The sequence below is a fragment of the Pyxicephalus adspersus genome, chromosome 1 (assembly GCF_032062135.1).
Source record: "Pyxicephalus adspersus chromosome 1, UCB_Pads_2.0, whole genome shotgun sequence".
Lineage (NCBI taxonomy): Eukaryota > Metazoa > Chordata > Amphibia > Anura > Pyxicephalidae > Pyxicephalus > Pyxicephalus adspersus.
The window spans coordinates 132643159-132665468 of record NC_092858.1 but is presented as its reverse complement, the minus strand read 5'-3'; the positions used below and the strand labels follow the sequence as shown (position 1 = coordinate 132665468).

At 34.6% G+C, this 22310-nt stretch overlaps 1 protein-coding gene across 1 annotated transcript in view; it reads right to left on the bottom strand.

The window, feature by feature from the left end:
• Positions 1-6373: 6373 nt before the first annotated feature.
• The window catches only part of PRKX (protein kinase cAMP-dependent X-linked catalytic subunit), a 75967-nt gene continuing 60030 nt past the window's right edge, over positions 6374-22310 (bottom strand). Inside the window, exons 4-9 of the mRNA XM_072427464.1 lie at positions 20998-21117; positions 17160-17255; positions 12707-12764; positions 11653-11730; positions 10558-10687; positions 6374-9619 (exon numbers count right to left, since the gene is read on the bottom strand). Coding sequence (XP_072283565.1) covers positions 10562-10687; positions 11653-11730; positions 12707-12764; positions 17160-17255; positions 20998-21117 — 478 coding nt within the window. The 3' untranslated portion in view covers positions 6374-9619; positions 10558-10561. The remainder of the gene's footprint in view (positions 9620-10557; positions 10688-11652; positions 11731-12706; positions 12765-17159; positions 17256-20997; positions 21118-22310) is intronic.

Below are 22310 nucleotides of genomic sequence, written 5' to 3'. Positions count from 1 at the left end.
CAAGAATTACCCACATTTAGCCCCCTCCAAAAAAATGGTCAATGTTGGAACCAATGGGTTTGTTCATTCACAGGCATTTAGCTTGTTGTGCCTCTGCACAAATTTTCTTATGCTACATGCAGCGCCTAGAAGTAAGAAGAACTTGAAAATGCCTAGTGATTGCCAACTGTTACCACTCCAAGGATCCTATCAATTGCCAGTAATTAAAAAAGAGCAGTAAAAGCCATTGCTTTTATCTGCTAGTCTAAAATCTGCTCTAATGTTTTGACTGATCAGTGATTTTTTTCAGACAGCGCAGGGAATGGTTAGAGCATCTGTCTTTCTTTTATTGCCATCTGTGTCAATATTGGGGAGTTTTTCTTTTACATTCTAACAAGACAGAAAGTTCCTGAAAAATCTATCAAATGAGAACAGAGGAAAAAATGAAATGAAAATGAAGTTAATGCACAATAAAGGTGTTGCAGTACTGAACATGGCATGGTAAAGCACTAATTTGTGATACCAAATAAGGTAAATGTCCATTATTTATTTTCCATTATTTTCATCTTTTAAGGTTGGAGTTAGGTTCAAGAAAAACTAAAAGGAAAAAAAAACTGGGCAATTGGTTGAAAGCAAGTGTATAATCACATTTTTTAAAGAAACTTAGTAGGCACATTTTATTAATAATATATAGTTCTTTGTATATATATATATTGACTTTTTTAGATAATAATTGGGATGTTTTAATTGAACCTTTTAGTGATTAAGGTACGGTATATGTTCAATACACATATGTAAGGCTTTACTGCCCTAATCAAAGGTTTTTTTTTGAGAAATATAGACTGTACATTGGGGTTTAGCAGTATATTAGTATATTAGTATATACAGAGAATGTCTCTTCTTTTTATGTAATGTGTAATTTATATTCAGAGAACTGACAGATTGACCCGTATATCAGTAAGAAGCTAACCTAACCCAGAGAAGCCAACCAGTGAAATTACCAGCAGAGAGGATTTTACCAATACTTGCTTATCTATGATATACACTTTTTTTATCTGTTTTGTGATTCTGCTATAAAAAATGATGTAAACTACAGAGAGACAAGGGAGAATGTCTGTGGGAATGACAAACGCTTTCCTAGCACAAACAATTTGGCTGAGAACTGTCCAGTAATGGTTATAACTGACATCCTCAAGACAGAAAAGCAGAAGGTCAAGCAATTCGGACAATTACTCATTATTACAATAAAAAGATAGCCTGTCACTACAGAGAAAAATTGTTGCATGCAGAAAGGAAAAAAGGAAACGTGAGAAGAATATTATTTCTATATTTGTCACTCATGCAGAGGTGTGATATTCCCGACACTGGATTTCTTAGATCTAAATTATTGATAAATATTATTACAATCTCAATGTTCTTACAAGATATACAAGTGCCATCTAGTGGTAAAAAATAAACTGCACCTTCAGGAATCCATTCATTCTCCAAATCTACAGAATTATACGTTAACGCAAAATTGCGCATTCGTTAAACATTGAAAAAAAGTGCAAGCAGGTAGGTTGTTTATTGGAGAAAGGACAAGAAAAGTCATTGGTGCAATAAATACACTTACCTCTCTAATATTTTGTAGATACATTCATTTATTCTTGCCCCAGTACCATTGCTGATATTTTCACCCATTTTTTTCCAGCTTTGGTTCCTCTGCAATCTTGATTGGCCAGGCTGGAATAAAGTAAGGCACACACGTGCAAGAAATGTCAGTGGAAAGGATGTTTCATGATCCTTTCTAACTACAAACCACTGCACAATGCATGAACAAGTGCTGTACATACAGCACCATTCCACTCTATGGAGAGCCATCGTCCGAACGACTGTTCTTGTGGATGCACCGACGATGGACGATGAACGATCATAACCATTGCATGTGTGTATGTAGCCTAACATCTGTGCATGTGTGTTAGAGTTAATTTCCAGCAGACGGGTTATACCAGGATATGAGAGGGTACACTGAACTGTGCATGCATAGCTCAATGTACATTAAAGAAAATAGTTAAAAAGGATGATAATGTTTTTTGCAGAAGAGATATTGCCTGCAAAAAAACACTCCTCTTTATTTTTTTATTTTTTTTTTAGCGCTTGGCTCTGCTTTAAAGAGATTAGACCTTTAAACATAAACTACTCTCTGCTCCTTTAGGAAGTGTTAGAAATCATACACTATGTATTTTTGTAACAGTTTTTGTTCAGATACTGCATGTACTTTAGGAACCTCGTCATACCTTCAAATATAATTTAGGAAAATACAGTCCTCTCCACGTCATTGATGGAAATTGCTGATTAGCAGAAATAGTTGCAGATTGATATTTATTTATGTTCTGTAGTCACCACAATGGGCCATAAAAATGAGTGCCAAGTGGGAGAGTTTAATTTACAGAAAATGTTCCTGTTTTGTATTAGGAAACACGGCAATCCCAGCACCCCTCTATATCCCCAGCACCCCTGTAAAGATGTGACCTGTATATGACCAAAGATGAAAAGCTCACTACAGCAAACCAAAAGATACTTCTGGGTAAGCAGGAAATTTTACTGCACACACTATGCAGAATTCTAGGAAATGCCGTGAGTCAATAACATAAAGAGGAGGTTAGTGTTTCAGGGTTCTCTACATCTAAAGAACTATTGGGTAACTAGGTTGCTGCAGACTCCATTGAAATAGTATTTTTTTTTTTTTTTTTAAGTTAAATAAAAAAATTTGTATGGAAGCTCCATAAACAATATTATAGGTAAAGCAGAATTAAAAGTATTTTTTTACGTGGTAACAGGCAGGGTATTAAAGATGGAAAAAGCCCTTATTTTCATAGGCCATACATGCTGTAAACATGTATTGTATGTACATGCATGCACACCTATATTAACATATTATTCAGGGGACTGAAGCCTCGCTCCGAAGATAAAATGCTAAAGGGAATAAACTTGCCAAGTAATGTGCCAAACAATATATTTTTGCATTATATTACTGAACTTCTTAGGGCCAAGAAACTTCTTTTTTTTCTGGAGGGTTTAGTTCTGCTTTATTAAAAAGGAATTTTGATCATATCAACGCATAGTTTCTGTTTAAAATCCATCCTATATTGGTCTGACTTACAGTAAATAGACACTGTCATCCTGAATAGGAAAAGTGATTTTATCTACTAAGTGAATTTTATTAGTTAATCTGTATTTCTGCAGAGACTGATCAATTGATTGTAGTGACTGGAAAAAGTTTCTTGCAAACTTTCCCATTCTTTTAACTTTCTTTTTTTGTGGAGGCAAATAAAAGTACTGCATATATGGCCAATATAAGGCGATGGGAAATGCATACATCACATCTGAACGATAAATGGTGATTGATCCTTTCTACAGCTGGCTCATAGGTTTTTGGAAGATTTTTCTATGTCTGTATTACTGGTTGCTCTTTTGCACCTTGTACCATTTATTCTTTACTTTGACTTGCTTTATTGACCTTGTGCAAGGGGAATAATAATAAAATTGTAAGCTTTTCAGGGCAGAGTCCTCTCTTCCTGTGTCGCTGTCTGTATTTGTCTGTCATTTGCAACCCCTATTTAATGTACAGTGCTGCGTAATATGTTGGCACTATATAAATCCTTTATTCTTTATTATTAATAATATTAATCACCATTAACACATTAGGCATCCAAACGATCCAGTTTAGAATAAGCACACATATTGTATTTATCTTTACTAAATACTATGCCAATGTGCACCCTAAAATTTATCTTTCTCAAAACAAATATTACTTGCAAAGCCCTCAATAGGGTTCTCTTGTCCCTGGACAATGTTTATATACAATAAATGTATATTTATATATAATTTTATATATTTATTTGACAGCTATTCCAACCTTTAGCCATGTAAATAAAAGAATCAACATTCATTCTGCGGGTTTCAAAATGCGGGTTTTCTGGCACGATAGGATTTTGTAACTAGAATTTGACAATCAGCAATAGTAACCTCCTATTGTCAAAAAACACATCTGTCACATCACATTCTAAGGGAATTAGATAAAGTGCCTGTGCTACATGTGAATGTTGCTGTTGGGGTGTTATGCAGATATTCATTTAAAGTGATTCATATCGTGCAGACACAAACTTTATGTCTTCAGCTGCCCTCTCTGGTGTGTTGCTATAGCTTTACGTTGGAATGTAATGCCTACATCTGAGCTTGCTCTCAATTTGTATATTACTATATGTAGGTACACCCATTCAACTGCTTGTTAACACAAATTTGTAATCAGCCAAGCACATGGCGGCAATGAGCAGCAATTCTGTGGGCGAAAATGCCTTGTTGATGCCAGGGGTCAGAAGAGAAAATTACCAGACTGGTTTAAGCCTAAAAGAAAGACACCAACTCCAATGTCACAACCAAGGTATGCAGAAGAGCATCTCTAAAAAGAACATTGAACCTTAAAGCAGATGGGCTATAGCAGCAGATCACATTGGGTGCAACTCCACTCAGCTAAGAACAGGCACCAGAGGTTACAATTACCACGGGCTCACCAAAAATGGACAAGAGTACATTGGGAAAAAGTTGCCCGGTTGGAAGAGTTATCAGTTCTGTTGCAGCATTTATCAGGAGTGACTTGATGTGTGACTTCCATATATGTTTACAGATGTATGAAGCAAATCCTTTGTTTTTGATGTGAATAGCTGAAACAGTTTATTTTTATTTTTTTGCCGTCTACCTTGAAAGCATGGCAGGGACAGTTTAGGTCAATTATTCATATATTATAATTACCCAATTAAAAAAAAAATGAAAACACCAGTTTTAGTCCTTAGGAGTAAAAATGAGATAACGGGATTCATTTTATTATAAGATTTCCACCCTACACGCACACATCTGTTTCTTTCTGAACTGACCTATATAGTGACAAGACAACATTGACAAAATTTATTGCATTTGTTTTTGTCCAACAGTTGTTTGTTCCCAGCATAGATGATATACATTCAGCCATATGTTTTGAGCTGCAAAACTCAAAGCCAGAGTTAATCCTGATCTTTACATACATGGCCAGCTGAACACAATTTATCATTTCACACAGCTGCAGGGACCAAATACTTTCCAAAATATTCTATTGTATTGAGATATGATCCATCCTTACTCAACAAAGCCCTCACATACCATCTATATTATTTGTTTTACAGGAATGATTACTATTTTCTATCAAAATGTTATCAAACTTAGAATATATTAGATCTGCGTGGTCAGAAAAGCAATTGTTATACTGCACGTTACTGCAATGTAAGCCAAGTTCATTTTGAGGCTAACACACCTAGACAGCTCATTGCAATGTAGGCATACTATCTTTTTTCAAAAACCTGTATAAAGAAATACCTACATGAATTGGCCATACAATTTGTGAAACATTCAATTAAAAACAACAGCTAATAAAAGCATATTACTGGATTTTTATGGGTGGTAAATGAAGCTTCACTTCTCTGGTACCTAATGTATTAAGGACCAACGTTCACAGGTTTTTTACTGAATATCCTCGGCCGCTTCTCAAACTGATACTGTTACATGACTGCTAAAGCTCAAACCTGAAAGATACCATTGCCAACGTATGTGGTTTAAGGATATCTTGTAGTGTATTGTGTTAGTGTATTGAAACAAATTGTACCGATTTCCTGAACACATCAGTATAGAAGACAAGAAAGGCATTTTACATTTTTTTCTGGTTTATATTGTGTTCTCTGGAGTGCTTGAAGTGCAACCAAATGCATGGAATGATCTCTATGTTTGCAGGACACTGTGGGGGTGATGAGGGCAACATGGGAGTTCCCAAGTAGAATTATGGTAGAATCTGGAATTACAACTGCAGACACATCACAGTAATGTACTACTATAAAGTATGTATTCTTTAGTATTTGACCTCTTTCAATTTGGGTGGAAATAAGTTAAAAATAAAAAAAATTGGTAAAATTCCTACTTGATTGTCCTTGGCATCAGACAGGTACACCTCAGCCCATGACAGGTAAAGTGTGCAGCTTGACAAATCTAGCCAGTGGCCTCCAAGAAGCACAGCATAGCACCCAGTGAATTCAGCAAACATGTGGCTTCCAGCTGGATTCCATGAGCTGTACTTTGTACCCGTCATTGGTTGCCAGCTAGATTCTCTGACCTGTACCTTGTGCCTGATTTTGACAATAACAGTATACATCTGCCCTAATCAAGGCAAACAAAAAAGTAGGTACCTAATCAGATCAATGAACATCATTGGTGCTCAAAATCACGTTAGGTTGAATTTCACAGAGACCCAAAACTGAACACCAAACCCAATTATGACGTGACAACATCATTTACGTGAACATCTATTAAAGAAAACAGTGAGCACACTGGATTTTCATATATGGTTGATATTTTATACTTTTAATAAATAATGTCCAGAAAAAAAGAAAAAAATCAAAACTTCTGACAGCAATTTGCATCATTATTTTAGGAAAACATACCGTAAATCAATTGTAACACTATGTTTTAAAAATACAACCAGAAAAAAAAAAAAAACATAAAAGCGGATTTCTTTTTACATTTCACGTGCAATTTTAGAAATAGTCACCAGTTTAACCAACCGTATTAAATGAATCGATACAAAGTAGCTACTAAACTTGACAATGCAAGTGTCTGGATTGTAATCTCACTTTAACTACTTCCATGATGAATGGAAGTAAATTTAAAATCACAGAGAAAAATCCTCTATTGTCCCGCAAGGAATTTACAAAGTGTAGCTTACCAATGTCTACCTCAATGAAACGCTAAACCTACCCAATAACACACTTGCCCCTGAAGTGGCTTTCCTTGACAGTAATGCTTTTTTCTATAAGAGCAAATTAGTTAGATATCATCAGACACAACTTTTCTTTTTATATACCACACAATCACACGCAGGTTTAAAATAACAATCTCTTAGAAAAAGAAAATTAAAAAAATGTATTTAGCCCATCCCTGAACAAAGTTTTTGAAAAACAAAAAAACACAATTTAAAAAATAAAACTTATACTTTTGTTAAGTACAAACATTTACATCTTTGCACAAGCTCTGTGCTCAGGTCTTAATATATTCTTTTCTGTACATTGTCAATATGTGCTTTTTATTTTAGAGAAAATGAACAATGATTGTAGACTGTATAAAAAAAGTATTGATTTTGGGTTAGGGAAAATTTGTGCTTTACCCAATAACCTCAAACAGTTGCAAGCTTTGAGGCCGTGGAAAACAAAAGATTTGGTTGGGGACATATTTGAGAACTGGTGCAAGTATAAAGAGTACTGTAAAAGCATTGTTAAAATACAATATATTTGGTATGACCAAGTGGGCAAATAAGGTTAAAAAAAACATTTGATAAGAAAGAAAAACTCTGCTATGCAATATTAAACATTGGTATTTTAGAAAAAATCTTTGCCTATTATCATATTTCTGCATTAACTATGCCTCAAAATGCTACAAACTACAAAGTGTATTTAAAGCTAAAACTTTTTTTCAGGTTTGGATAGGGTTGTGAAGATTTAGATGAGCTATGTCAGGTTTTTATTACTGGAAATATCTGGATAGGTGTTGGATGCTGGGTTTATTGATATTTGATATCACATATTAGAATCTAGTTGGTAAAGCTCAATGTTAGGCATTTTAAACACACCTAATGTGAGGACAGTAATGACAGCACCATACCGTTCATATCCATATTGTTCTATTACTAGTCCTTGGAGTACACAGTAAAATTCCTTTAATTTGTGAACAAGGTGACACAGAACAAAACAGTCACATGTGAAACAGATGAGAGCTGTATGTACATAAAAAGGCTGGACTTTGACATATCTCTCTCTGTATCTGCCTATCAATCATATACGTTCAGGTTGAGTATACTTCCCAATATATGATAAAGTTAGAAGAATGATTGACCATACATGTACGTGGGTGACTTACTCTGCTTTCATTTTGAGTCCACTCTCCCCAATAAGGTTTTAAGTTCTGGAGTCTGCCACACCCCCAGTTTCTGAAGCCATAGAAGTCCCTGCAGAATTTATTTCCCAACTCCGTCTCCCTTCATCTTACTGTTGCTGCTGGCCCAGGGGACCTTTGGTTTATGTTGTTGTAATCTGCTGTTCTCCCGATTTCTTTTTCCTCACATCTGCCCAAGTCTGCTGCTCTCCCCATAAATAGTAACCCTTCCCCTGGCACAGTACTTGTTCCCTATCTTTCCAAGCATCTGTGGCAAGTGCACTATTTGTTTTATCCAATGTAGAACTCTAGCTTTGAGAAGGGGTGGCTTCTTAAACTTTGCTTATTCTGGTACTTGTTTGCTCTGTATTCATATTTAGCATCCCCCTGTGTACAGAGCAAAACATCTAACCAGAGCCCAGAGTCCAACTTTTAATGCACATACAGCTCCTTCAGCCTCCTTGAGGGGAAACTTTTTTTTTTTTATGGTCACAAGAATTTAGTTTAGACTAGGCACATCTCTTCAGGCAACTCCTTTGTAGATCCCTGGACCAGAAAGTGAGAAACAAATCTTCCAAATTTGACAAAGATGGCAAAAAATACACTGACATGGGTATTTGCTCTTTCATACAATATCCAAAACCATTAAAAAAAAGCTTTGTCCTAAAATACACACCAATTACACCCTGTAGGGGTACGTACAGTATATCCAGCAATCCAACATGGCGGGCATGGATAAAACATTATTAGGGTGGTCTAGTTTAAAAGATCATGTTAGCTGCCATCCCGGAGAAAATAAAATAAAATCACATTTAGAGACCTCTGGAAACAGTTTTGTTTGAACTATATTTCTCATTGACCTTGCTAAAAAATATGTATAAGAAGGTATAAGTGCAGTTGACACTGTACTTGTTGGTGACGGGTACTGATGTCATCTGAGTACAGTGCCTAAACAGTTTTATGAAGGAGTTTTACTATATCTTTACCAAATGGCCTTCTAATTACTGTAATATGTGCAGTTTTTGTATTTTGCCTGTAAAAGTCTGTCTTGTAGACACAGTATATATATTTTTTTTCTTTTGAGATATAATGAAAATAAATCCTGCAAATATTCTAAAAGCAGCAAAATTGCTTTCCTTTTTACATGAAATTAGCTAAGCAGAGGTCAGAATACATTCCCTTTCAGCATCTAACTAGGGTCAACCCATTATGGTAAGATATTCTACAAATAATACATTGTCATCACTATCTGTTTCAGAACTCCTCTTGTTAACCTGTTTGCAATGGAAATGGCAAGAAATGCTCAGTCATATTTTGCATTTTGTGCACCGACAAATAAGCTCAGAATAGATCGGACACTACACAAATGCAATGATGGCCAAATCCAATATCAGCATCACATGCTCTAGTACTAAGACCCTAAGTTCAGGAATGCACAGGAATTTGTTGTCATGTTCCATTGAGAGGTGTATTATCTGCTAATGTCTAGAGTCCTCTAACTAACATAAATTGCCATGGCTTGTCATGTTTTGATCATAAGCATGTCTAACAGAGGTATCTTCTTTTTGCACACAGATTTCAGCTGTCAGGGATGACAGTGGATTTCTGTTTTATTCACAAAGGTTCCAAAAGTTTTTGTTCTTTGTCCAGTTTTCTAAAAAAAAAAAGAAAAAAAAATGTTCAGTTAAATATGCAGCAACCTATATATTTAAAGAGCTCACTTTTTATTTACCCAATGCTTGGCAAACAGCACACAGAACTATTCAAATAGATGGTTTTATCAGTTTGTTGATTTAAAATAAGTAATTATTTATTACAGGGTAGGGCCATGATCCTAGAATTTTAAAAGAGAAAGCATACTCATTTTTTTATGGTTTTGGTCTAATGAAAATTCAGATCTTGTCTTAAAGCAAACCAATCAAAATTTATGTCTAGCAAAAACTTTGGTTTCTTTAAAAAAACAACAACTATCATGAGTTACATTAAGATGAGGAAAACTATAGAAAAAAATTATTAGTAGAGCAGAGGCAGGATAGGACTTCAGTTTACTTTTTATTTATAGAAGTAAAAGAAAGGTGTGGGGAATGGGATTTCCTGAAGTACTGCATATGTATTTAGTCGGGTGTAGAAAATTTATACCCTTAGGCAGTTCTAACTAAAGTGGTCACCAAGGCCTGGATGCTTTCATTACTTTTTTGCTGTTTCTGTTGCAGTTTTCCCATTTCCTGTCTGGTGAAACAATTTTGAAAGCAAGTGAGGATAAGTAGGCCTTTTGGAAGAGATCGCTGGGTACGAGTAAACAATAGAACAGGGGGTTCTCAGTCTTCTCAACTATATTTTTTTTTGTTTTTGCTTGGACATACAGTTTACAATCTAGTACCCAAAATGAAAACAATCTGTAAAGGGCTCATGGAAAACAGGTCAATTTAGTGCCTATGGCAGTAAACAATTATTTGCATTCTTAGTAATATAAGAAAATACAGTACCTTATCAGTAATATTTATATTTTTAGGTTTCTACATCGAAAATGATCAGATCACAAAATGAATTAGTTTTCTGCACAAGGCTGCATAAATACGATAGAATTCTTACCCAGCTAGAAGTTTTTAAACATTTCTAGATCTTTAGAAGGTACTGGCGGAGCTTTATTCCAATCATCCTCAGGATAGGCCTCAAAATTTGATGTATCTCCTTCATGGGACACCTTTGGTATAATTAGTGGCTAGTGATGGAAAGAACAGCAAAGCATTATAAACAACTATATAGGATAACTATCCATTGTTATACAGTTCTAATAAACCTGTCATCAGAGAAATGTGTGTCTTGCTTTGTATATGCTAGCTGCCTGGCTGTTATACTGACCTAGGATAGATATGCATATAAGAAATAAAATAAGAAATCCTTGCTTTGGGTCTTGACTTGAAAATGCGGTCCTGTTTCCAATATTATATTGCAGTAAGGAACGCATTCCTATATGGAAATGTGCACTAATGCAACAAACAAGACATTGGTGGCTGTAATGTAAGCTGCAGGGGGTGAACATAACACACCAGTGAAATGAATCTCCATAGCAAAGCATTATAGCCAACTACTGCTGCAACTCCATAGCTGGCTGTAAAATAAATTATATTGAGGGATTTTAGCTGTTATAGGTTTCAGCTCCACAGATGTTTGATTTGGTATTAGGGCTACTCAAGTTAAAACTTCATCAAGTGTACTGTCACAGCTATTCAGATCAATATCATTATAACTAAATGTTGCTGTCTGTAATCCTAATGTGGGCATTCAGATAGCCGAGATATGCAGCACAACTGTCCCTATTATAAACTTATGAAATGGTAATGGTCATACATGATTTTACACATGCATCCATAGTGTGGACATATGTTATAGAAATCCTTTCCTGGCTCTCTAGATAAAGCTTCCAGCAAGAGCTACCAATGTAAAAGTATCTAGTAATGAAGACTGTAGGTTGCCACTGCTGACACTACCTTTGACATTCTCTGCCTGCTATTATGATGAAGAATGGGATATTGAGAAATTTGCACCTCATAATTGCTTTTCAATGTATTTTAAATGTTTCCACATTTTGTTTTGTAGGAATAAACCCGAAAATATATAATTCAGTGTGTACATTTATTGATTAAATTTAAAATGTAAATTCATGACATTACTTTATTTTCATACCTTTAATTTTCGTTGTGGCACCGCATCCCAGTCTATTGATCTAAACCACCTGTGGCGTTTGACATCTTCTGCTCCATTCTTAAACAAAGAAAAAGTATACATTCTAATCAGCTTTACATTGTTTTGCTACATATATCAAGTATAAAATATAATCAAAAGTGTTATACTGAAAGGGATACAAGAAAATGCACACGGTTTAAAGTAAAATTTTATCATATGGTATAAGTAGGATATTGCTGAAAAAAGAAAACCTTTTAATGTCACCAATTTATAGCCAAATACCAACGTTACCTCCTGAAGATACCGAACCTGAAATTCAGTTTAAAAGTGCTAAATCTCAAAAAGAGATATATACCAAGTGCCCTGCAAGTATAGTCACCCAGTAGTCCCTGCATATAGCTGAAAACTTATAATAAAGTTGGTACGGGTAAATGTTGGTCCGGAGGAGAAACTAAATCAAATAAAAGTAAAATACTTTTGTTTGTCCCATAAGTTAATTTAGTAAGATATAAACACTTGCTTATTCTGAAGAAGCAGTCTTCCTGCAAATTGCATTATTGGTTTAAGCAGTGTGATTGTCAGTACCAGGTAATGAACTTGGTAATTGAATTATTATGTGTGTGAAGACAGAATGTTGATCCTAATATTGGCTGATGTATGAATATATTATATAGGCAAGATCAGACAGTCTGAATATACAATTTACCGTATGCAATGATAATGTACAAATGTTTTTAATGTAACTGAAGAATTCATTTCATTTAATTTATTACATGTCATTTGGACTTCTTAAAAACATTATGGTTTCCAAATGGTTGAGTTTCAATTACCTAGCTCTTTCAAGGTAAAGACCAATTTCTGAGGGCACCATACAAGGTAGCTGTTCTGAAAGGTGCAGAGCCAGTAGTACATCACAGGGTTATTTTTTAACCTAGAATTGTTAGTAAACCGTATTTGCAAATATAAACATTCACGTCAAAATGTAAGTTACTGAACATATTACATACAGAATTGTTATAGCCAATTCTGCAAACTCTAAATATACTTTACTAACCTTCATATTTCCAAGTCTTCTAGTTCGGTCCACAACAAGGAGCTTCTTTATGAGGTCTCTGTAATCAAATAAGCATACAGTATTTATATAAACCACAAAAATAAAATTGTTTTGTCCATTTAATATGAGAATTGCCAATTTTTTTAAACATATATACATGCTCTAAAAAGCTAACAGCAATTTTCAAATAATTGCTCCTATTCCAGCTTGACCATAGATCTGGAAAAAATTACCATGTAAAGGAGGCATTTGACATACCGTATTTTTAAACCAGAACACAGCAAGTAATGACGCTATAAGAATTTATATATTTAGAAGGTATTCCAGCATAAGGGTAAATGATGTTGATGGCCAAATAAAAGTAATTTGATTGGTCAATATGGTTCATTTTAAAACAAAGTTTCTGGCATTTTTGAGAAATCCCGGAATGCAGATTACAGTTTGAGAACTGAATTTTCTTCCTCCTGCAATAAAACTGTCCAGATGTGACCAGTATTACAGTACACCATTTTACAGGTAAATACTATCCTTACAATAATCTTGTGTTTAAAGATGTACAAGAGTTTAAAAAGTATTAATATTACACAGTATTTATTTAGCGCCATCATATTACGCAGCGCTGTACAAAGTCGATAGTCATGTCACTAACTGTGCCTCAAAGGAGCTCACAATCTAATGTCCCTACCATATTCATATGTCATTATTGTAGTCTAAGGTCATTTTTTGAGGGGAAGCCAATTAACCTATCTGCATGTTTTTGAGATGTGGGAGTACCCGGAGGAAACCCACGCAGACACGGGGAGAACGTGCAAACTCCATCCAGATAGTGCTCTGGCCGAGATTCGAACCTGGGACCTAGTGCTGCAAAGGCCGGAGTGCTAAGCCCTGAACCACCAATATTTAATCTTTGGAAGTCACCAAAACTTAACCAAAATAAGTGTTCTCACTTAATTTTTATTTTTTAAAATTCAATATTCTATGAAATAGAATATGAAATATAAACCTTGAAAGGGAATGAGTTTTTTTCAGCAGTGCTAACAGTAACTATATTGCACAGCTTTCAGCTTTAAAGCATACCTAAACTTTTCGGTTTAGTTCCTCTTTAAGACACATACATTATGCTGCCAGGTACTCTCATAGTTAATTATAAACCTTAGAATATTATGGTGTTCTAGTTCCCCAGACAGCTGAAATACTTTGATAAAGGTTGAAAGCTCTTAAAACCAGTTTTCAAAAAATCTATGTTTCTATGTATGTATCTAATGTAGGTATTGAAAATCTTACACTGTGCAGTGAAGTCAGAGTAAGCAATTTTTGTTCAGGAGAGGGGCCTGTACAACTGTGCAAGACTGAAGGTAAAGCTAGAATTTACCTCTAAACTTCTTACAATAAATTCAGTGCTGAATAGCTAAAATGCTTTATAGAACTGTTATGTATAGAATTGTGGAGGCTTTTGCTAAAACAAAAAATGTTTTATGGGTCTTTAACAATTAACACAACTTTGGACAAATATATAATTTTCGTTACCGGTAATCGTAATCAACAAAGCAAAACTTAACAGCAATATAAGAGCTCTGTCCTCCCCCAGTGAGAAAGAATACAGGTTATTAACCTATAATGATGAGAACCTGAATCATTAATCCACCGAACTTGAATGTTAACCTAGGAACACATGACTTCATGAAGTGCTTGATACTATAATGCTCTGATTAATATCCACTCAAAGTTCCCATGAGAATTTGTCTTGATCTATGGAAATGTGCTATATTTATTTCTTGGTTCAGGAACTATATACTCTCAACAAATTAGACACAAAACCTCTATAATATGTACAGATTGTAAGTGGATTTAAACATAAACTAAATACTTTTAATAAAAATCTGACTTAAATGGATTTCCTCATTTTAAAGAATGTTTATGTAGAGTAATCAAGTGCAGTATTATGAAAATAATTCCATCATAAACCTAGAAATGGGGAATCCTAATGTAGGTGTGTGCTGTGTAAATGATAAATACTGACATAAAACTGTAAAATTCACATAATAAATCAAGTACATAAATCACTAGGGCTCTAAAACAGGCCACAAATTATAAAAACAGATTATAAAAGTTCAGTTTATATTGTAATGGTTCTATAATTGACCTTTTCAGTATTAAACATGCTTACATGTTTCATTCTGTCACAAAACCCCAAAATAAGGGGACTGATTCTCTTGTAAGTGGTACACTGTATGTATAGTGGACAGAACCATATTGCTATTTCCCTGTGACCAACTGTACATCCAAAACCACTGGTTACAGCAGAGAAACATTTCAAATAATTATTTCCGGCTTAATGACCTTTATTGGCTTAGTGCAATTGTGTGGCGCAGTAGTACTGAATGTTTTGTAGCACCAGAGGAGTGAAATTCCTAACGAAGGCAAAGGCACGATGTAAGAATCTGTTCTGTATTTATCAGAGCATTGCATTAGGGAGTTCTGGGCTTTGCTGTGCATGGCTCTCATGATGCAGTCCTTAGATACATCTGGACTTATAGGAAGTCAAGACAGCTAACAGGAATTATTGAAATACATACAGAGGTCCTTCAAGGGTATCTAAAATTGGAGTATCCAAAAAGGAACCAGCGGGGGAAATGTGGGAATGCATGAACTCGTGTATGGAGTATGATTTAGCATAAATTTCCATGTAAAATACAAAATTCCTAAATCAGGGGAAGATGAACTGTAATCAAGTATAGAGTTCAGGTAAGAAATGTCAGACTAACTCTGCAGGGATACTGGCAGACAGCAGTGAAGATCCGTGTATAAGATTTTCTCGTCATACAGTTTATGAACCTGCTGGTCCAATTTACCAAGTGATTTTAACTGGCATCCAAATTGTTCACAATTTGATGTTAAAGTTGGCCTTCATACTTTAATGTATTTATAATATACAGGTAAGTACTATGTGAGGGGTTACCAAAACAATAGAGGGGAAATTTTGGCTAAAGACTAGCTGGAAGGGAAAGTATGCATTTAAAAACAACATGTACTGGGAAGATTAATGCATTTGGATGTAAGAACAGTGTGATCCTTGCATTTCTACAATACCCAATTGTGAAAGATTTTATTTAATGGGTGTTCCTAATGAAGATTACTATGGATAAAGACTGAAAAACCTAACGTTTCCACTTTGATTTTTGTTTTACCTTTTCCTAATTTCTATATCACAAATGTACTAGAAATTTGTAAATATGACTACAGAAGTAAAAAAAGGAGCCAGGGTGTTGCAGTTGCAAGATTCTTGGAATACAAATGAATAAACTGTATCGGTGCTGAAATGTTAATGTAATATTTTTCTCTAAATATTTAAATAAATACAACATGAATCCATGTGGGACTTTTTGAACAACCAGTTTTTCATATCTATACATATATATATGTTGTCATGAATGTGGACAATGAATTTATACATTTGGTAAAGGTTTCACGTGAAATTACATTCCCAAATCATAATAAAAAATGTTTAATTTATAAATACATCACGATAACTCAAAAAATAGGTATAATACATACAGCTAAGTATTGCAAGGTACTTTCCCCTTCCATGTACTCTTCTCATACAATCTTAATTACATCATATACATCTGTTCTTCATGGGTTAGGATGAAGAGAGGCTCATTGTTACCAAATGATAAGCATGTGTTATGTGTTTTTCCTAAATCAATGTCTGCTTATTCAGACACAAAGCATCACAATGTTACCTTGAAATCACGACTAAGTAAAATGGTGAACTGATCTTATAGAGGGTGCTGGAAGATTTTGATTGGTAAATGATCAGGACTGAAATGTCAGGACTGGTTATCGATCAAACGATGGGTATGGTTACCCCATTCCTTGTCACTGCCGATGTGCATTCAGTAAAGGTGACTAACTTCAGAAAATGGGCAAATATTTTGGCAGGACACATTATAAAATGAAAGCTAATTTACTAACAGCATATTCTTAGTTATCTGCAACATGATTGTTTAGGTTACCTTGAAGATTATGTTACCTGCAATTACTATTCTAATCTATTTTTTTTTTTATAATAATCATTTACCAGCAGTGGGATCTTAACAAAGATTATATACAGATTACAAGATTGCCACGCATCTAAAATTGAGGAGTAAATTCTAGTTCACATCCATTCACTTGTGCTAGCTGTGAGTTGTGCTCTTCTCTGCCACTTCTTTTTTATCATTCCTCTGCAAAGCACATTACATGCAGCGATGAAGTTGTAGGTTACTTTTATGACTTTTCTTTATTTCTCAGGAGCTCCCCTGACATGATTTGTACCATACTCCAGACACAACCAACCATCACAACCAGTAAAGAATACAACCAAAGGGATGAGATATCACCAACATCATCAGGATATTTTTTTAAATGCAAATATTACAATGCATTATGCATTTCTAAAGATGGAACTTACTTTACATATAGATCTAGATGCCTTGGAAAGTCTATCTTGCCAGCCAAAATTTTCTGATATATGCCAAATGGATTGTCATCAAAAAATGGAGGAAACCTATAAAAACAAAATTTAAAACACTCTCACTACAAGTCCTTTAAGAATAAATATTTGATTTGTTTCCAATTTTACTCCAAACCATATGTACACTTTATATCATAAACTAGGTAATATTTCCTAAAAAATGTTAAATAACATTTCAAATGCCTCTTTAATGAATCCCATGGTACAACACACCGATGTGTATATCTTTCCAGGGCATGCCTCATAAAATGTTGGGGTATTACTACATTTGATAGACTGAGGTTACCTAGACACCGTCTACTACTCATGCCAATTATTTTGTTGAGTGTATGAGTTCACTGCAGACATTTCCAGAGCAGACTTAAAGGAGCCAGCCTCAATGCTATATGTAAAAATGTAAGATGTATTGACGTCAGGTACAATGAGTACAGATCAACTAACTTCCTGTGTTTTCCCCTTTTATTCATTACAAATGTAAAAACATCTGTTTTATGGATGATATTTGGTTTAATCTTCTCCATGTACTGTACACAGGGTTACATCTCTACTGTCCTTATCCTTAAATATTCCTTTATCTCTTATATAGTAATATTACGGGAGGGCTGCTACTGTTAGTCATCCATTAACAGGTTATGATGACCCACAAAGCCAGATTCTATTAGCAGAACTAAATGGAATGTGATGTGAACACAGAAAAAGATAAGGCATGGTTTGTTCGCTGTAATCTTCAGTAAACTAAAGACGTAGATATGCTGGCATGTCTTAAATACTCCAATTTTTGTCCTGCAAAAAATTATTCATTTTCAACAAGTTTGTAGACTTGGATGATAAACTATATAGCATAATCTTAAAAAGTAAGACATATTTTTCAAACTGATGCAATATACTTTTGTGAAGCTAACAGGACAGCAGCAAAAGCTCAGTTGTATATTTAGCAGGAGGTTTGAAAGGTGGTAAAGGTGCAGGGGCTGGTAGGTGGGGTAACTATACTCAGCTTGGTGTAGGTTCCTATACTAGCTCAAAGTATATAGGTAAATAAATACATTTTCTTTAAAATAATTCTATTTTTTCAATAAAAACATTGAATTATTAAGAGGCTGAATGAAAGGAATATTGGTAAATAATACTTCATTTTTTTAACAGTCAAAGAATACAATTTTTCTAGAAGTGTTTATACCCACAGAAAGGAGGGACAACTAAAGAGGAAAGAGGGACTTGGACCCTGAAAAGAGGGAATGTCCCTCCAAATCAGGGACAGTTGGAAGGTAAGTCATTCTAGTATACATTTCTGGTGCAGCTTTACATCTTCCTGCAAGTCATAATATATACACCAATTTTATCTAATAGAAACACAGGATACCCCATTAAGTTGCACAAGAAGCAGTTTTTTGAAACTCTAAAACTCGGTAAAATATTAAACCAAAAGCAGGGCAGTGCCATTTATTATAGATAAACACAATAATGCATGTGCAATGTGACGTAAAAAATAATCTAATCAGATTGGAGTCTTGACCTTGAGGAAAGTACGACTTGTCAAAGCTGGAAAATAACCTCTCTCGACAATCGTTTAGTAAAACAAGCTACACTAGTTGGTTCAGTGTAGGATAAGAAATCAACATCACCATCAACAGCAACAAAAATGTTCTGATGTTCCAGTGGCAGCCCCCCAGACACACTCACCCACCTAAGTTAAACAAGTTCAGGTTCACATTAAACAACTTTGTTTTTAGGTGACCAAGATTAAAACAAGGGGAACAATAAATCCGTCATACCATTAAGTAAAAAGAGTTGCATTTTTTAGGTTTTGTGAGTGGCCAAAAGTTTTTGAACATCATATCAACGTGAGCTAGGGTACAGGTATTAATATGTGTTCCTTCTCTGCCCTTTGTGACCAAAACATCCTCCATTCTTCAAGGAAGGGCGACTTTGGAAAGTTTTGAATATGTCTGTTGGAAATGGCACCTATTCTTGGGTCAAACTGCAATTGATTAAATGTAATACCAAATTTTTGGGCCCACTTGGCCATCATAGCCATTGATGAAGGTTTTTTTCCTGTTGATGGCTAAATTACTTTTGTCATCATTGAAGAGAGGTTGCGTTTTATATTGTTTAATATTTACCTCTTTTACAAGAATATGACACTATTTTTAGTGTTTTATTCTTATTTATATAGCATATATGGATTAGTTTGTATGCTACACATGGTTATGGAACCAGATGAACAAGCTGGCTCCAATAACCTATAAAAGGTCCAATGCCCTACAATGAACTGAGTCTACACTGGATGAAGAGATAAATTAAAAAAAAAAAGGATTGACTGCAAAACCTACCACAAAGGGTTTAAAATGTATAATTAATTGACATCAAGTTAGAGAACAAACTAATGATTTTTCTAAAATTCAATATAAATGCTGATAGATGTAGAACCCAGGGTTGTAAAAATAGTCAATATACTAAGACAGGTCACTAGATATATTGTCTATGTATAAACACCTGCCCTGTCTAGAGGATTTTCTAGCTGGTAAATAATCTTTGCAATGTGATAAAAGTATAGCACTTTTGGGATTATGATAGTGAAAAACTTCTTCCTGTTTTATTTCTCTCCTATAAAGCTTTTGTAGCAAAACGCTAGTAAATTCACAAGGTCATTTCCTATGTGTTGCTGTAATAATAAAAATAACAGCAGAAAATGTTCAAAATTATGCATTACATTACATTAAGATGAAACCGAAGTATAGGTTAATGATCTCATTCTGTACAGTATGTTGTCAACAATTAAAAAAAAGGAATGAAAATACTAATGGAATATTATTATGGTCACAACTTTTTGATGGTCAAGATGGTAAAGAGGTGAATGTATTTATTATTATTTATTCACCCTTGTAGTGTGGCCTCTTTCTTTTTCTTTCATACAATAAGCATAGAAAATCTATAGCCTAATAGCTCTCTGTGGAAGTAAAGTTGCAGCTGTACTTCTTTCCTCCCTGCTGACCTATGTATTGCATTAGTACTTCTTCCCCAGTCTGCCTTTCCTATTCCAAAAGCCTACACTGTGATGATACTGCAACAATGAATATGTGCACACAGCTGCAGTGTCTTCACATCCAAGCTGTTGCAATAGGAAACTATGGCGGAACTGGGGTTGATGGTAGAAATTGAGCTTTTACAGGAAGTAATCAACTGATTTTATATACCTCTTACAGGAACGTTAAATAATTAAATCACACTACATAGGCAAACGAATAGTCAGAGAACAGAAGTTATTAAAACATTGTGCTAAGAATTCAGATTTAAACCAAATAACATTGATCAGATATATGAATTGTAAATATACTGAAATGCATTGCCTGTCCGACAGCTAACTTCTGCCATCTAGTGTTAGAAATAAAAACTGCAGTTTACTTCTTCAAAGCAACAGGCCAAAAATTTAACAGAATGTTAAAGATCAGCCACTAGTATAGAAAAAAAAAAAAATATTAAAACACAAACATACATGTTATATATATATATATATATATACACACACATACATACCATACATATATATATATATATATACACACATACATACCATACATACACACACACACACACATATACATACACACACACATATATATACTTATTATAATTTTTTGCATATGTCACATATACCAGTAGGCTGCTCCTTCTACATATATGCCCGAGATCAAGCATTCGGAAAATATTGGAACATTGTTTTAAGCATAAACTGTAAAAAGAATAATTTAGGATGAAGAACAAAACAAATACTCACCCAGACAACATTTCAAATATTAGAATGCCCAAAGCCCACCAGTCCACCGCTCTTCCGTGGCCTTTACTTTGAATGACTTCAGGCGCAAGGTATTCTGGTGTTCCACACAGCGTCCATGTTCTGCAATCCAAGACAATAGAAATCAAGCTTATTGTGTCAGTAATACAGGTATGCATTGTTATTATATTACAGAGAACTCTACAAAGCTGGGAAAAAGAAAATAGTTTACAGAAAACAGGAGCACAATAGGTAGAGGTCATAATAAGGTTAGCAGTGTTCTCCAAGGTCCCTTTAAGCGGGGCGCACCACCCGGCAATTTTCAGCAACCGCCCAGCTGTTTTTGGGGGGTTACTGAAGAGTCTGGTCACAATACAGGGGCTGCCACCCACCTACCATTTATTCCCATCCAGCGCACAAAAAAAATCTAGGTTAAGCACTGGGTAAGGTTAGCCACACAATGGCTGTACAGCCCGATCTCCATGACTTTTCCTATCTTCATGAATGGTGTTAATTTAATACAGAAGAATGTACACTGAAAATATCAAAACTTCTATGTAGGACATGTAAAGGTAAAATCTAGACATCTAGGAACTGTGTACTATGTAAAAATGGTTGCAAGACAAATGTTTAGCAACCGTACACCACTAAAGGTTACTGTACAATTGTTTGTGATGCCAATTACACACAATAGGCCTGATTTAAAGCTCCCCAATGCTGGAGAAAATACTAATATGGAAGAAACTGGGTTATGCAGCAAACCCAGAATGGATTTCCTAAAAATCATTTAATATTAGATGGCAAATGCTTTATTCCTAGACCAGATCCATTCCAGGTTTGCTGGTTCCTCAACCTTGGAGAGCTTTAAAGACATTGGGTATGACATATTAGAGTAGAAATAATTCAATAATAATGCTGTAGTTTTACTAAAGTATTTTTAAAAAAAATACTTATTATTTAAATTGGACTATTGTTGTTTTATCTGTAGTTGTTAAACTCTAGTTCAAGATATTTTAAGTGTTTTTTTCCTATGTATTATATTTACAGATCTATCTAATCTATCTATCTCTCTATCTATCTAGTACAGGTTCGGGATTTTTGAAGTTTATATATGCTGTTTATATTAAAATGAAATGACACTTAATAAAAAGCAAATTACATTTTAATGTTCACCAACTAAATAGGACAGTTTTACAGAATATTAGTTCAACTAAACAAAATAGTGCCTCAGAATTTTAATCATTACTGTACCCTCGAAAAGAAACAGATCGGATGTCAGGATGATCATCTTCATGACCGACAGTAACAGCATCCTC